The sequence below is a fragment of the Rosa rugosa genome, chromosome 5, assembly GCF_958449725.1.
Source record: "Rosa rugosa chromosome 5, drRosRugo1.1, whole genome shotgun sequence".
Taxonomy (NCBI): domain Eukaryota; kingdom Viridiplantae; phylum Streptophyta; class Magnoliopsida; order Rosales; family Rosaceae; genus Rosa; species Rosa rugosa.
The window spans coordinates 21,736,908-21,753,079 of NC_084824.1; the positions used below are offsets into that span (position 1 = coordinate 21,736,908).

The 16,172-nt window shown below is 38.0% G+C and overlaps 2 protein-coding genes across 3 annotated transcripts; both read left to right on the top strand.

Moving 5' to 3' along the window:
* Positions 1 to 1,463: 1,463 nt before the first annotated feature.
* Positions 1,464 to 5,223, top strand: LOC133709544 (uncharacterized). Its single transcript, XM_062135323.1, has 10 exons — positions 1,464 to 1,745; positions 1,860 to 2,072; positions 2,156 to 2,222; positions 2,482 to 2,546; positions 2,664 to 2,742; positions 2,881 to 2,999; positions 3,106 to 3,185; positions 4,096 to 4,165; positions 4,460 to 4,537; positions 4,693 to 5,223. The coding sequence occupies exons 1-10, from the start codon at positions 1,545 to 1,547 to the stop codon at positions 4,756 to 4,758; spliced, it is 1,038 nt and encodes a 345-aa protein (XP_061991307.1). The 5' UTR covers positions 1,464 to 1,544; the 3' UTR covers positions 4,759 to 5,223.
* Positions 5,224 to 7,535: 2,312 nt separating this feature from the next.
* Positions 7,536 to 14,649, top strand: LOC133708912 (probable ATP-dependent DNA helicase CHR12). Of its 2 annotated transcripts, XM_062134482.1 has the most exons (12): positions 7,536 to 7,894; positions 8,167 to 8,323; positions 8,496 to 8,560; positions 8,960 to 9,148; positions 9,452 to 9,601; positions 10,131 to 10,487; positions 11,167 to 11,426; positions 11,596 to 11,811; positions 12,105 to 12,312; positions 12,391 to 12,544; positions 12,740 to 13,345; positions 13,762 to 14,649. In XM_062134482.1, the coding sequence occupies exons 1-12, from the start codon at positions 7,730 to 7,732 to the stop codon at positions 14,370 to 14,372; spliced, it is 3,138 nt and encodes a 1,045-aa protein (XP_061990466.1). In that variant the 5' UTR covers positions 7,536 to 7,729; the 3' UTR covers positions 14,373 to 14,649. The 2 variants fall into 2 exon arrangements, with proteins under 2 accessions (XP_061990466.1, XP_061990467.1); XM_062134483.1 differs by lacking the exons at positions 7,536 to 7,894; positions 8,167 to 8,323 and having other exon boundaries at positions 8,510 to 8,560; positions 8,943 to 9,148.
* The last annotated feature ends 1,523 nt before the right edge of the window (positions 14,650 to 16,172 follow it).

Consider the following 16,172-nt stretch of genomic DNA (forward strand, 5'->3'; position numbering starts at 1 on the left):
CCTGAGACATAGGGCCCCCAGTATGAACATGGCGCCAACCATCCTTCACCACCTCTGCACACTCTTCATGGAGAGTCCAGAAGCTTTCAAACCGAAAGCGGTGCTTTCTGGGAGAAGTAAAAGATGGGTTTGACTGGTAAACTCCCAATAGTATGGGGATATGATCCCCATGAATAGGTTCCAAGTGACAGAGACGCGCTGCTGGGAATATGTCAGACCACGACGCAGATGCCACAGCCCGATCTAACCTGCTTCGAATCCCTGCACCGCGCCAAGTAAACGGCGCACCCAAGAACCCTAAATCATAAAGATCATTGTAGGAGATTGTATCCCGGAAAGCTTGCATCTGCCCTTCTCTCCGAATTCCTCCCCCTTCCTTCTCCTCTGCATGGAGAATCTCATTGAAATCGCCGATCACCACCCAAGGCAGAGAACATTGATCCCCCAATTGACGTAGGAGAGACCATGTACGGTGGCGCTCCGAAGTTGTTGGATGGCCATAAAAACCCGTTAGCCTCCATTGAATTCCTGAACCATCTGACGCCCATACCTCCACGTCAATATGATGAGTTGACTTTGAACGAAAACACATGTCCATACCATCAATCCAGAAAAGTGCAAGTCCTCCAGACTGCCCTTCACTAAAAACAGCCTCGCAGTTAAGCATCCCTAACTCCAAGCGCAAGTTCTGCATATAGTCTTTGTCATGGACTTTTGTCTCACTGAGAAAGACGAACGCCGGTTTTTTCTGCTGGATAACAAGGCGCAAAGCCTGCACCACAGTACTATTGCCGATTCCACGACAATTCCATGCTAGAATCTCTATCAAGATCAGGACGACACTGACGAAGCAGCGATTCGAAAACACCGACGAAGCGGTGAGTTAATCACAGCGTGCTGTAAAGCAACACAGAAATAGTGGCCTCCCACGTCGAGAGATTGGGGTGCACGGACGAACGCCGCCTGGAAAACCCTAGTTTTTTCGGACAAGATAAGACTAGGGATGAACAACGTTAGTTACAGGTGCTGATAGTTGAAGTCTTTAAAAATCTTAATTGAATACCTCAAAACTTTCATGGACTGTTAAAAGTCTATATTGAATACACCCAGACTTTTAAATTTCATAGATTTCTTTAAAAGTTCCACTAATTCCATATACAATACATCCTCCGTAGGCAACCTGTAAAACAACCTAGGCATAGATGCAATTTTATACAAACACACACATCTCTATTTATCGATTTTGTATTTGGAATCAAAGGATTTTCTCTTTAAATAAGGAATTGTAATTAAGAGATTCATTTTATCTTAAATTGATCGAACCTGACATAATAAAAAAATAAAACTCTATTTTTATCAATATAATAGAGCGAAATTGTGTTGAGTATATTTCTTTACCATTTTCGCTCAACATTTATTTATTATTATTATTTTTATCTAGGTTTGGTACCTAAACCCCTGTAATCCCAAAACCCTGTAAAGCGTAAAGGCGCGGCTTCACAGTGGCAAATTGTGAAGGTGACCAACCAACCCAACAAACAGAAATGGGTAAAAAGAAGAAGAGAAGCGAAGCGGAAGAAGAAATCAAAGCCAACGACATTGTTAACGGTGACTCGCATAACAAAACCAACAAGAAGAAGAACAAGAAACCCAAAACCGACACAGCCGCCGTGATTCCCACCGTCACCGTAGCCATCGCCGGTTCCATCATTCACAACGCTCAATCCCTCGAACTCGCCACTCGGGTACTTCCTCTATTCCTCTAATCCCTCACCACCCAACAAAGATTTAGCTTCAATCTTTCTTCCTTCACTTCCTCTCCATTTTTTGAATTCATTTCTTTCTTGTTTCAATCTCAGCTGGCCGGTCAGATAGCTCGTGCCGTCACGATTTTCCGAGTTGATGAGGTGGTGGTATTTGACAATAACGGTGAGTCTGGCTCGCCGGAAGCTAATAATTCCGATGAGAATGAAAGCGGGGCTGCTTTTCTTATAAGAATCTTGCGGTATCTTGAGACGCCGCAGTACCTGAGAAAAGCTCTATTTCCGAAACATAATAGCTTAAGATTTGTGGTGAGGTTCGGCAGTGTTGTGCATTTTATGTTGTGCAGTAAGGATTTTTGTTGTGGTTGATGAGTTTTGGATTAACTGTACAGGGTTTGTTGCCTCCGCTTGATGCGCCGCACCATCTGCGTAAACACGAATGGGGTGCATTTCGGGAAGGTATGTTGTAATGGCTGAAATTTAAGACTTCTTGTGCTATGGTTAATGGCTTTATTAGTTTTTTTTTTTTTTTTTTTTCGCAAGATAAGAAATGGTTTAACTTGCTTATGTTGGAGAGATTGAACAAGAACCAACTTGAGAAATGAGATAATTCAGACTTTGAACTGTTAATGAATTTTACTATTTAGTTGTGGTGGCTTGTTTGTGTTTGCTGTTTAGAACTGTGGACAAGTTTTGATATTTTTCCATTAATGCGTAGGTGTCACGCTAAAGGAAAGATCTCCGGATGGTGTTGGGACATTAGTTGATGTGGGCTTGAGTAAGGTATCCTCATTGTCTGGTTTTGCTGGTCTTTCACAAGTTATTGCCTGATACTTTATTTCTTCTTGTTTTTCTGAATCCCGGAGTTAGCTATTTATTGATCTTGTGAACAATATGCAGAATGTTGTCGTTGACCAAGTACTTGATCCTGGAACAAGAGTTACTGTGGCTATGGGAGACAGCTGGAATTTGGATGCTGGTAATGAATGTTTTGTTCTGAATTCTTTGGCATATAGTGATTCCTTTTTTCATCTTTACCGTCAGTGAAGGTTTCTTTTCATCTTTTAGTATGAATCTTAGATACGTAATGGTTGTTTTTCCTATGGCATTTATCTAGATATATCACGGCAGGTTGTATCATCATCCAAGCCAAGGGAAGAAGCAGGGATGTATTGGGGGTACAAAGTGCGGTATGCTTCCAATATCACTTCGGTAATGACTGAATGTCCGTACGAGGTATCCATACATTGACTCTATGCCTCTCTTTGCCTTATCTATTCGTGTGTCTCTCTAATCATTCAGATATGACCTTCCTTACCAACTTCTGTTATCTCAATCACAGGGTGGTTATGATCATTTGATTGGAACCTCAGAGCATGGTCAGATTATAAATTCCTCTGATCTCAATATACCTACTTTCAGGTACTAACCATTAATTGATAAGATTCTACTTTTAGATGAGGCGGGTATTGTTTTTTCTGGGTGGCTGGTCTTTAGCCACAAATGGTGGTTGTTCTCTTTACTAGATGCCTACTGTGTTCATCAACTAGATTGCTTATTCATAGGGAAACTCTTGATGTATGTGGGACGGGTTTTCAAACTCTTTCAATCTGTCGACCTCTGGTTTCTTTTAGGGCATATATAGAAAATTGGTGTGAGCTCACCTTTAACATCCTGCTAAAGGCATACATTTCTGAAGTTTGAGAAGTTATGAAAATGAACAATGCCATATGCTTCCTTCAATATCATTTTTGCTTCATCTCTTTGCAACTTAAGGACTAGCTGGTGATAGCTCTGTCAGGCACATCTCATCTCTTTCTCCATCAGGCTTTTGCCCATTGCGGAAAATTTCCCCCTCCTGTAACATAAGAAGATAGCCCACCCCACCTCACCCCCTCCACTTCCATTACTTTTCTACAAGTGCCTGACTTGCTCCTTTAAAAATTGCTGGTTTTTGTTATTTTCTGGTCAAGTAGGTGGCCCTAGTAGCTTTCTCAAAGATTTGGCCTGAGGCAACCATTCCATCTCTTTTATATATTACTTTAACAGAATTATATCTATTATATATATATGCATTAAGATTAAACTGAAAAGGGTGTAGGTATTTTTCCTGTTGAATATTTTGGTTGACAATTGACTGCTTTGAGTCTGTTTAAGGGGACCATGGACCTATAATTAGTATCAATATATTAATTATGTTGCTGTTTGAATTTAAGAAATATTCCATCGTTAAGGAAGATTGAGACATGAAGCTAATGTACAGTTATATAAATAGAGATGTTATACCTGCTGATCACTTATAGCTGTTATTTGACTGAATGAAATTTGTTAGGCATCTATTGATTGCTTTTGGTGGACTTGCTGGATTGGAAGAGAGCATTGAAGAGGATCATAACTTAAAGGTATGGTTGCTTAGGGATTTGGTTTTGGGACTTGAATGTTAAACGCTGTGCAGCTGCAAGCCTTTGCTTCCTGTAATGCTAGAAATTAGTTATAAGCTCTGTGAACAGTTTTATGATCTTGGAAGCGTTTGCTTGACAACTTGTAGTAGTATGTTTGACTGAAGTAAAAAGGTAGAAAGGAAAAGGTTTCTAATTTATGATCTTGGAAGCATTTGCTTGACAACTTGTAGTAGTTTGTTTAACTGAAGTAAAAAGGTAGAAAGGAAAAGGTTTCTAATACTTTTATTGACACAGGCAAAGAATGTGCGGGAGGTGTTTAATATATATTTAAACACATGTCCGCATCAGGGGAGTCGAACAATACGAACAGAGGTACTTTCAGTATATTATAATCCTTTGGATTTTCATTTTGGCACTCCACTTTTATCTACACAAAAGCGGAGTGCCACAATCATGACCCTTTATGTATTGATGAGAACTTCTTATTGTTGTGTTCGTAATTGCTTAATTTGCATCTTCACGGACAGGAAGCAATTTTAATTTCACTTCAATATTTCCAAGAACCAATCAACAGAGCACTGCAGAGAAGTTAGCATTAGAGTTGAAGATTTGCAGGACATTGAAATTCCACAATAAGAATCAAGATCTTAAGGAATCTATCCTGATTCTTCAGATTCTTACCTTTTGCTGCAAACACATCGTCAGGATTATCAAGTTTTGTGATGGAAGATTGCCTCGTTTTGCTCATCATTTTTCTCTTTCCAGCCGGTTCATCTGTAAGCTATGTGTTTTAGTGTACAATTAGTCTGGTTTAACCTGCAAGGATCGGGATCACTTGCAACCCTTTTCTTCCTGGAAGATAAACATAGTCAAATACTTATGTTTTTCCATGTTGATATCGATTAATCATGTCTTTCCACCTTGAGTTGGGTTGGTTGAGCGCAAATGGTGAATTTTTTTTTTTTTAACTGTGGTTATTGTTCTTTTTGTAAACCTGTAAAATACTCCTAGTTTTGGAGTGATCATACATTTTGACACTTGCAGTTAATTTTGAAGTATTGTAGGTGTGGTTTCGTTAGCAGTATACAAGGGAGTCGTTATTGACTTGTGTTCAAAGAAAGTAATTTTGTGCAAATAAATAGGCCTTTTATTCCCTTTCCCAAGTAGAAAATTAGGAAAAAATTTGATGAAACTACCAAAACAACCTTACTGGTAAAAAAAACCTATTTATTAAAGAGTGTTTTGTGTTTATATTCATGGAATATGCCTTTTCTGATTTTTGTAAACAATTATTTCCTAATTTACCCCTATAGTAAATTGAAATAAAAAAACCAGAAAAAATGTCATTACCCAGCTCTTCGTCTTCCAGATCTTCTCATATGTTTCTCATTCTCTCTATTTGTCTTCTCTCTGTCTTATCAATTCTAGAAGTACTTGTGCCATTGGTGTTTACAGCTTGACTTTCTTTAACTGAGATTGGGATAGACATATTATTCCTTTCATGTTCTTAAAGGTTCTTTAATTAGTTCAGTCTATCATATGCAGTCCATTAAAAGACGACTTCAATTCATGATGCGAGGTCACTATTATATGCTATAATCATTTCTTAATTTTTGTTTCAATGTTGTGAATTCCTTGAGGGTGTGTTTGACGGTTATCGATTGAACCTCGTAAGGAAATAACTTTTTTACAAAAATTAACGGAGGTCTACCTATTAAATTTGGAGGTATGAATAGAATTACTCTTTATTAAATGTCCTCCCATAATTCCATTTTAAATTTCTCTACAAAATCTAGTGGCATAAATATCTCACCCGTAAGTGGGAGATCATTAGTTCGATTTTTATTATTTCCCTTTAGTATTATGAAAGTTGAGCTCCACTGCTTGCAAGTTGATTAGTGCGTTAAACCACCTAGAATAATTGTTGTTGTTTGCCAATCTCCCTCGGAGTACTCTTTCAAAGTCTAAACTTCCCTCGAACTTGGGATAAGGTTCAAAACCCCTAGACTTGGGCATAGTTCCTCCATAAGTTTGGACAACAGCTTCCCTTGAGCTTGGGCATAGTTCCATGTTAGATTCGGGATTAATTTCCCCTGAACTTTCACTTCATCCTATTGATAGCTCTTCTAAACCACCTTGGTTTGGTATCGATTTGCTATTGACTACTCGATGTCAATAGATGGTTAGGTCTATGGCCTTAGCGAGTTTACAGGCTTGTTAAAAGAGTAAAGAGTCCTTTCTCAAGGCAATTAGAAGAGTTTTAACTGAAGTTTATCCTTTTTCAGGTCAACAGTCGCCTGAAGAAGAAGTCAGGAAGCGCAAGGTAGCAGCAAAGCTCCGGCGAAATCACACCAGAAGGTTGTGCACGCTTGTCAAAGCAATGCCAATAGATGACATCACAATGACCAAAAGAGACAGTTCGTTGCCTGTTAAAGGCAGGTCAAACACACATATATAATAGAAAGTCTTCATTTCTTTTGGAAAATATCTAAACAATGAGTACTCTCCTTAACTTTTCTAAGAGGGATGCATTCCATAATGTAGTTCAATAATTAGAATCTTGAACTATTACAAATTCACTTGAGGCGTCAAAAAAAAAAAAAAATCATTCGGTTAAGGCGATAACTAGATATTTTTAAAAGTAAAAAAAAAAAAAATTTAAATGAAAAGTTATTTATTTGTAAAGGGTCCATTTTAAAAGTATTTTTGAATTTCTATACTTCTCCTGAAAAATATAGGTTGTAGACTTGTAGTTACCATCACTACAAAATGTCATTACAAATACGAGTTGGTGTTCACTAGGGCGTTGAGTTACAAAAACACAGTTTGGGAAGCGTTAAATTAATATATTCAAAATTGAACGACGAGAACAAAATTCTAATTTCATAACCACATGATGTTAACCTAGTTTGCTCAAAATAAATTTAAATACGATCTAATTTGGTTTTGCAAACTAGAAAATGTTGCCATTGTTAAAATTTACCCATTGTTCAAGTAAATCCAGAATATGTGTCTGGCCCAAACTCGAGGTTACTTGCTCTAGTTGAAATAGAGTTTATATTAGAGATATTCTCGGAGAATCTTAGGAGATATCCAATCAATGTACGATTATGTTTCCATGTACTCTATCTCTATGCTTGTAATCCTCTATATAAAGAGACCCCTATTATCAATGAAAGTACGACTCAATTATCTCTCAATTTCAGTTTTCCTTAAACACCCATTATATTATTTTCTATGGCGTTACTCTAAGTTTGGATGCAGGGAGCCCAGGGCTAATTCCGTCATTCACCCAAAAAAAACAAAGCCGTGTTTGGCTACACCACAATATAAGCGAACCCCGCAACGAAACAAAAAGCCCCGAGGACACAACCCGAGCGCCGAAGAGAACCCAAGTAAACCAAACCCTCTCTGCGATAAACAGAGAGAAAGAGAGAGAGAGAGAGGGAAGAGAAGCGTGCGTAAAGCAGCACCAAAATTTTAATTTTAATTCAAAAAAAAAAGAAAAAAGAAGAAGAAAAGGACCCCTTTAAATCCTTAGAGGGTTCCTCTCCCGCCAAGGTTATGGCTCAGCTGGACAGCCTCGACCTCATTACCAAGACCAAGTCTCTGATCTCTGCTCTCAACCTCGTCTCCCGCGACCTCCCTCTCCCTCCTCACCTCTTCGACCTCGTTTCCTCCATCTACCACGCCCCCCAGGCTCCCAATCCCGACCCTGCCGACGGTTTGGTATGATTTCCCTTTCGATTTCCGCGTTTTGGGTTGTGGGTTTTGGTTTCCGGGGTGGTTTTTAGGTTTTGCTTCGTGGGTTCTTGTCAATTTCGGATCTTGGGTCGTTTTGGGGTTTGGGGTTTAGTGAAGATTTGAAATTTTGGAGAAAAGATGTGTGCTTTTATGTGTTTTTGTATGTTTTGAGTTGTGTTTATTGGTGTGGTGTTGTTTTTTGTTTGGTTTTGAGAATGTTGATTTTGAGATGTGTGTTGTTGTTGTTGTTGTTGCAGGGTGAAGGTGAGAGCTGTGGAGGGGATGATTTGTTGGGAGACCTTGAAGATGCGCTTTTGAACCAACGTCACAAGTGCAGTTCCGGTGTTGGATTAATTGAATCCGGGGAGAAGCGTTTCCAAAGCCACCTTCAGCATAGACTGGCCCAGCTTGAAGGTCACTAGATATTAGTATTTTATGAGTTATTCACCTAGTCTTTCGTAATTGTTTGCGCATTATGCCAAATGTTAATGTTTTGGTAGAGGAATTAGATCGATAGGGTCATAGTGTTGTTATTATGTTCTAAAAGGGTACATATCATACTTGCTCACTAATGATTTTGTATCAGAACTACCTTCAAGTAGAGGAGAGGAGTTGCAGACCAAGTGCTTGCTTGAATTCTATGGGCTAAAGGTAAACTTGACATGTTGAAATTGTTTGTGTCTAATACTAATTTTGCGGCAGAGTGTTAATCTCAATCTTAAAATGACTGGTCATTCTTTTCTTGGTATGAGACTGTTCTTACATTTTAATGAATGAGAAAGATTGTTGTCAAGAAGTAGAATAAGTTACTCATTTTCTTTTCTATAAGCATGATATTCTGATATCTGAGAATAGGAAACCGTTTCATTTTTCCCTGTTAGGCATGAACTTTTTTATCGTTATCCTAAATTATACAGCGCAAGGAGTTCTTATTAGATTCCTATTGAGAGTTTTCTGTGTATGTGAAATTTTTTTTTCCATTTCTTTTCTTTCTGGTACCGATGGATAACATGCATGTGTCCTTCTTGGCAAGGACTTCTTTTCTATCAGCTTGCAGAATTGCAAAACAAGGTGCGTTCTGATGTGAGTTCAGAATACTTGCTCCGCATGAGCTGCTCTTCTCCGGACAAAACATTGTTTGACTGGGGAAGGATGCGATTGCCCCGTCCACTCTATGGTGTTGGAGATGCATTTGCCGTGGAGGCTGACGATCAGTTCAGGAAAAAACGAGATGCTGAGGTCATAAACTAATACATGCATTACTTATTTGAATCAGTTCATGTATAAAAGGGAAAAATGAGAATCTTATATTGTAGTAGATTGTCAAGATTTACATAAAGGGAAACGGGTCAACTTGTTTGGCCCTACAGACACAGAAAAATCGATTGATTCATAGAGTTAATTTGATATTATAAACAATAACAAATTATATAATCCGTAAAACATATCAGAAACAACTTCTTCTATTAAAAATGATTATCTTACACGTAGTTGGGATCATCAAAGTAAAATGTTCTGATATTGTAACATACATCGGTGCAGAGGCTCTCAAGGTTACAAGAGGAGGAGAAGAATAATATTGAGACTAGAAAACGAAAATTTTTCGCAGAAGTGCTTAACGGTGTTCGTGAATATCAATTGCAAATTCAGGCTTCTATGGCTCGTCGAAAACGAAGGAATGATTTTGTCCAGGTAAGCTTTTTCTCTTGTGCTATTTTTCTTTTCCCTGGATGTTTATTTAAATGGATAGGACACTGAAAAATTCTGAAACCTAATGAAACATGTTGGTAGGAAAAAATGACTTCACGATGATTGCGTGATATTTTCAAAAAGAGGTATTTTACATGAAATAGCAAAAAAATTCATTAGAATTCTTTGTACTCATGTTGGAAAGAACTTAGGATCCACCCCCTTATCACACGCCCACAATTTTGATCTCCTTCTCACTGGTTAGACTGACTTTCATGACCACCAACCTTTAACATTAAACATGATGGCTGATATATAGAAGAGAGAATAATTCCAATAGCTCTCAGCTTCATCAAAATTTCAAAACTGGAATCTTCTGCATTAAAAATAATTTAAATCCAGATGATAGGAAATATGGTGATCATTTGTAAGATGAGCTGTCAACTGGATAAAGGTTAAAATGAAAGTAAAGTTTAGATTATTGTTACTACATTTTCTTGTGAAAGATTCCTTATGTATCTTTTTAAAACAGGGGTGGCATGCAAAGCAAAAACAACGTGCTACTCGAGCTGAGAAATTGAGGTTCCAAGCATTGAAGTCTGATGACCAGGAAGCATACATGAGAATGGTAAAGGAGAGCAAGAATGAGAGACTGACATTGCTTCTTGAAGAAACGAATAAACTCCTTGTCAATTTGGGAGCTGCTGTTCAACGTCAGAAAGATTCTAAACATACAGAGGACAGTGAATCTTTAAAAGACTCAGAAGGTGATTTGACTGAGTTGGAAGAGGATGTGGAGATCATTGATTCTGATCGCAATGATGATAGTAGTGACTTGCTTAAAGGTCAGCGGCAATATAACTCTGCCATCCATTCTATCCAGGAACAGGTAAGAGAGAAAGCAATATTTTCTGCATGAAATCTTTTTTTTGTTTTTGTTTAGTTTTTTGTTTTTTGTTTTTGTTTTTACAAATGCCACAGTTCTTTAGATTTACCTATGTGATATATATATATATATGTATAGATATATATAGATATATTAATTACTTCTTTGAATTATATTGCACCTTGATTCCTTGAATTTGGGCTGCTTTGCATAAAATTAGACCACGGTCTTTTAGCAAACTGATGAATGAGAGTGCTCATGTTAATCAAATGAGCACAATGCATCATGTTAACTGTGCAATGTGTCTATTTTTTCTTCTTTTTTGTTTTTTTGGTTAAGGGGAATCAACCTTCTTTGGTGATTGTCTCTTAGCAACTCCCTCGGGTTTGGCCTTTGTGGTCTCAAGTTTGCCAGTTTGGACTTGAATACACCTTTCCTGGCTAGTATGACTTCAAATTCTTTTAGGCATGTGGGCATATATGCTTACGAACTAAATCAGTATAGAGGGCCAAGAAAAATCTGGCTGGAGCAATTTGATGACGTTCCATTTGCCCAATTTTACGTGCGATCTTGAACAACAAAGTTTTACATGTTATTGTAGAAGTTTCAGAGCTAATCAGTTAGTGTTAGAATTGCTTGGTGCTTTGGAACAGAGGTCTTACTAAATATTGAATTTCAACAGGTAACCGAGCAACCTTCTATGCTTGAAGGTGGAGAGTTAAGGCCCTACCAATTGGAGGGTCTACAATGGATGCTCTCCTTGTTCAATAACAATCTAAACGGTATATTGGCTGACGAGATGGGATTGGGTAAAACTATACAAACCATTTCATTGATTGCATATCTCATTGAAAACAAGGGTGTCACTGGGCCCCACTTGATAGTGGCTCCAAAGGCTGTATTACCAAATTGGGTTACTGAATTCGCAACATGGGCTCCTAGGTATGTGTAAAACATCTTTGTTTGTACAGATCCCCCCCCTCTCTCTACACACACACACACACACAAGTATGCATGAATATAATTATTTGAATCTTTGTGTATGCATGCTCCAGTGTGGACAGTTTGTGTAAGGTTCTTGCAATCATTTATGTATTTTTGTCTTAACCAGTATTAAGGCCATTCTTTATGACGGGCGCCAAGAGGAAAGAAAGGCAATGAAGGAAGAATTATCAGGGGAAGGAAAATTTAATGTATTGATCACACATTATGACCTTATCATGAGGGATAAACAATTTTTGAAGAAGATTAGCTGGGCTTACCTGATCGTTGATGAAGGGCATCGGTTGAAGAATTCTGAGTGTGCTCTCGCTATCACACTTGCAGGGTATGTTGCTACTGAAAATAGAGGCCTGATATTTATTGGTGCTTTATCATGTCAAAGTTCATTTTTTACCGAATTTGTAGAATCTATTTATTGTGTGTTTCTTGTTTGCATTAATATTAAATGCAATTTATCCTCCCCTTTTCTTGTTGGAACATATCGCAATATAAATTATTTTATGTTGCAAAAATCGTTCTGATCAGTAATCTTAGTGTTCAAATTAATTTATGTTGCATATTATTTTTTTGATCATATTGTGTCAAATGCTTCTTTATGGGATGTTTACTTATATGCAGCTATGACATGAGACGTAGACTTCTATTGACTGGCACGCCAATACAGAATAGCTTGCAGGAGTTGTGGTCCCTACTCAATTTTCTTCTCCCACACATTTTCAATTCAGTTCAGAATTTTGAGGAATGGTTTAATGCACCTTTTGCGGATCGGGGTGACATGTCTCTTACGGAGGAAGAACAGCTATTGATCATTCGACGTCTACATCAAGTGGGTGTTGGTCCTAATTTATGTTAATCTTATCTGTTCTAGATTTTTATTTTAATCAAAATTTTCTTCATGTTTTAGGTTATAAGGCCATTCATATTGAGGAGGAAAAAAGATGAAGTTGAGAAATTCCTTCCTGGAAAATCCCAAGTCATACTGAAATGCGACATGTCATCATGGCAGAAAGTATATTATCGACAAGTTACAGATGTGGGCAGGGTCGGGCTAGATAATGGTTTGTATCAATCCTCGCTATAATCTGCATATCTGATATCAACCCCATCCCCCATTTTTCCTGGAAGTCCATTAAATTGATGTTCTGGTGTTTATCCATAAGCTTCTTATACATAGTTTGTTATACAAAATTGAAGTTGAAAATACAAGGGCTTGCAGAGTTTACTTATAATTTACTGATAACATTTAATTTTAGGTTCGGGGAAATCTAAGAGCTTGCAGAACCTAACCATGCAGCTCAGAAAGTGTTGTAACCACCCGTACCTTTTTGTCGTGGGAGATTATAACATCTGGCGTCAGGAAGAGATCGTAAGAGCATCAGGAAAATTTGAACTGCTCGATCGTCTACTCCCAAAACTCCAAAAAGCGGGGCATAGAGTCTTGCTTTTCTCACAAATGACTCGCCTCATGGATATTCTTGAAGTTTATCTGCAGCTTCACCATTTCCAGTATCTTCGATTGGATGGTTCAACAAAAACTGAGGAAAGAGGGACTCTGCTAAAGAGATTCAATGCTCCAGACTCTCCTTACTTCATGTTTCTCTTGAGCACTCGTGCTGGAGGTCTTGGTTTGAACTTGCAATCCGCAGATACAGTTATAATTTTTGATAGTGATTGGAATCCTCAGATGGATCAACAGGCAGAGGATCGAGCCCATCGTATAGGTCAAAAGAAAGAAGTCAGGGTATTTGTGTTGGTTAGTGTTGGATCCATTGAAGAAGTAATTTTGGAGCGTGCTAAACAAAAGATGGGAATAGATGCCAAGGTCATCCAGGCTGGACTGTTCAATACAACTTCCACAGGTTCGTACTTGAATTCCATGCAAAATATCTGTTACGATGCCATTCCTTCCAAGTAGGAAAGAATTGGATGTTTATTTATTGCTTCAGGGCAACAGCATTGACTCGTTGATTTTAAAACTGGGAGCCTTAGTTTGTCTGCACATGGTTTCCCGTACATATAATTTTGTATAAATGTGGTTTTCTAATAGATTGCCATGCTTTCCATATCATTTTTAACAATATGGATGATAGAAGCAAAATTAGAAGGGTGCTACATAAGGTCAAAAGCATTTCTTGTTTCAGCCACAATAAAATATCACTGTGCTGCATTGTAGGTTCAATGCAAGGGATGTCTTGCATGTTAGAATGAATAAATTAACTTTGTTTTCTCATGACAGGGCTGTATCCTATCTAAAGATGTGTTTCTTGTTTTGCAGCTCAGGACAGAAGAGATATGTTGGAGGAAATCATGCGCAAGGGTACAAGTTCACTTGGCACAGACGTGCCGAGCGAGAGAGAAATCAACCGCCTTGCTGCCAGATCAGATGACGAGTTCCGGATGTTTGAGAAAATGGATGCGGAGAGAAGGCAAAAGGAGAATTATAGATCTCGCCTAATGGAAGAGCATGAGGTTCCTGAGTGGGCATATTCAGCACCTGATAAGGTTACAGCTTCCAAAGGATTTGATTATAGCAATGTCTCGGGAAAGCGGCCAAGAAAGGAGGTACGTTCTTATGCTGATGGCCTTAGTGATTTACAGTTTATGAAAGCTGTAGAAAGTGGAGAAGATGTATCGATGTTTTCCGGTAAAGGAAAGAGGAAAAATCTTTTCCCATCTAAGAGCAGTGTTGTACCTTTGAATGAAAATGTGCCGGTGGTCAGTGGAAGTGAAGAGACATATGGTTTGACCCCACCTTCAAAGAGACACAAGTCTGAAGGACCAAATATAGTGAAACACGAAAGTCATGCAGGAGTTTTCAAAATTACTAGAAAGAAGAGATCAAATTCATCCTCCGACAGTAAAGGCCGAAATTCCAACGGAAGATGAATTGGACGAGGTTGATTAAATTGACTCATTTAATACCTGAGCATCGCTGTAGCTGCTGACATTGTACATGTGTTTAGAGCAGTGAACAACTTTCAGCTAACATGTCATGGCTTAGTAAACGGGTGTCCTGCCTAATGCCGACTTAACCTCTGTGCATTATGGTTCTTTGTGTACTCACTGGTCTGATCTTGGCCCTATCAGCTGCAACATGAACTCGTTCAAAATTATCAAAAGAACCTTTATTTCTCATTTATGGTAGGTGTACCGATTCATAGGAGATACTTTTTTTTTTTTTTTTTTTTTTTTTCTGGTCTGAGTAGGAAATACTTTGCGAATAGAAAATTCTATTATGTTGATTGATTTGGTTTTGCATTAGTCGTAGGAGATACTTTCAGTTTTCCAGCGGTGTCCGTGAACAATTACTTGAATGTTTTACCATGTTCTTAGAATCTGGAAGTATTGTATAAGAATTAATCTACTACTGCTAGCCATGGGCAAAAGCTCGCTACCACGAGTTCAAGCAGTTCTTATACCAAGCTTGTTTTGAAGAAGCTTCCGGGAATAGAGTGAGATCGTCAAATCGAACTTGCTGTAAAACCTTCAAATACATGCTAGTTGCATTTAAGGATCTAAAATTATAATCTCTTTCTAGCCTGATTGTTGTTCTACCCTTTTCTTTTACTGCATCTTTACCACCCGCAGCAACTGGTCATCCAAGAAACCAACATTGTATCTGAGTGAAAGGCTAGAGCAATTCGGATATCAATTTTAAGCATATATTGGCTTCAAAGAACAAACCATGCAGATTGTTAGATACAATGTACAAAATTCAAAATGAGTGAGCAAGCAAACTTGATGATAATTAGAACCACATTCAGTAAGATTTCACTTTATCAGTTCTGATTTATTTCACTTGCCCTTATATATGGTTAACAGCAGAAACTGTTAAAAGAAAAGGCAAATGTGAAATCAAATAGAGGGAAGATTAGTTATATACTTGTATCCCTTTATGACATGCTCGGAATTTCAGCAATTTGTATTCCTAGCCCAAGATCGTACCCATTTTATTAAGAGAAAAACTAGAATCATAAAGAACACCACAATCAACAAAGAGGCAAGGTTTTAACGTGGTTCACCCAATTTGTTCACGGCAATAGTCCACTAATGTCAAAATAAAATGTTCTTTGTTAAGTAATCTCGTACTTTCTCACAACCATTCTCAACAGAGAACCCCAATTACACCCAAAGCTCACAACCACTTGATCTCTCAGTTCTCTCCATGAAAATTATCAACCAACAGACTAACGCTCAAAGAACATAAGAATATTTTAGACTACCACAACTGATGCCATTTTTACCTAGACAAAGATAATTGCTCGAATCTCAGAAATATGGCTTGATACTTAAAAAGTATAATGACACGTTTACTTACTTGGAATGGAAAATAATCATGAATCGGAGACAAGTGGAATGGGAGAAGAAAGGAATCGGTATTGATTCCGGAGGAATGATTCCTAAACCCATCTCCCCCCTTCGTAATCGAATTCCTGATAAATAGGTGGGACCTACACCAATTCTCATTCCTTCATGTGTTAGTAAACACAGAAATTCTTTTACCTGGAATCATTCCGATTCCTTTATGTGTTAGTAAACACAGGGGTATTTTTACTCCGTAATCATTCCATTACATTCCATTCCATTCCAAGTAAGTAAACGTGCCCTAAGAAGTGCCGAGAAGCTCAAAGCTCACAATAAGCTCCACAACCATATTAGAGTAACTCATAAACAAGCCTACGGTAC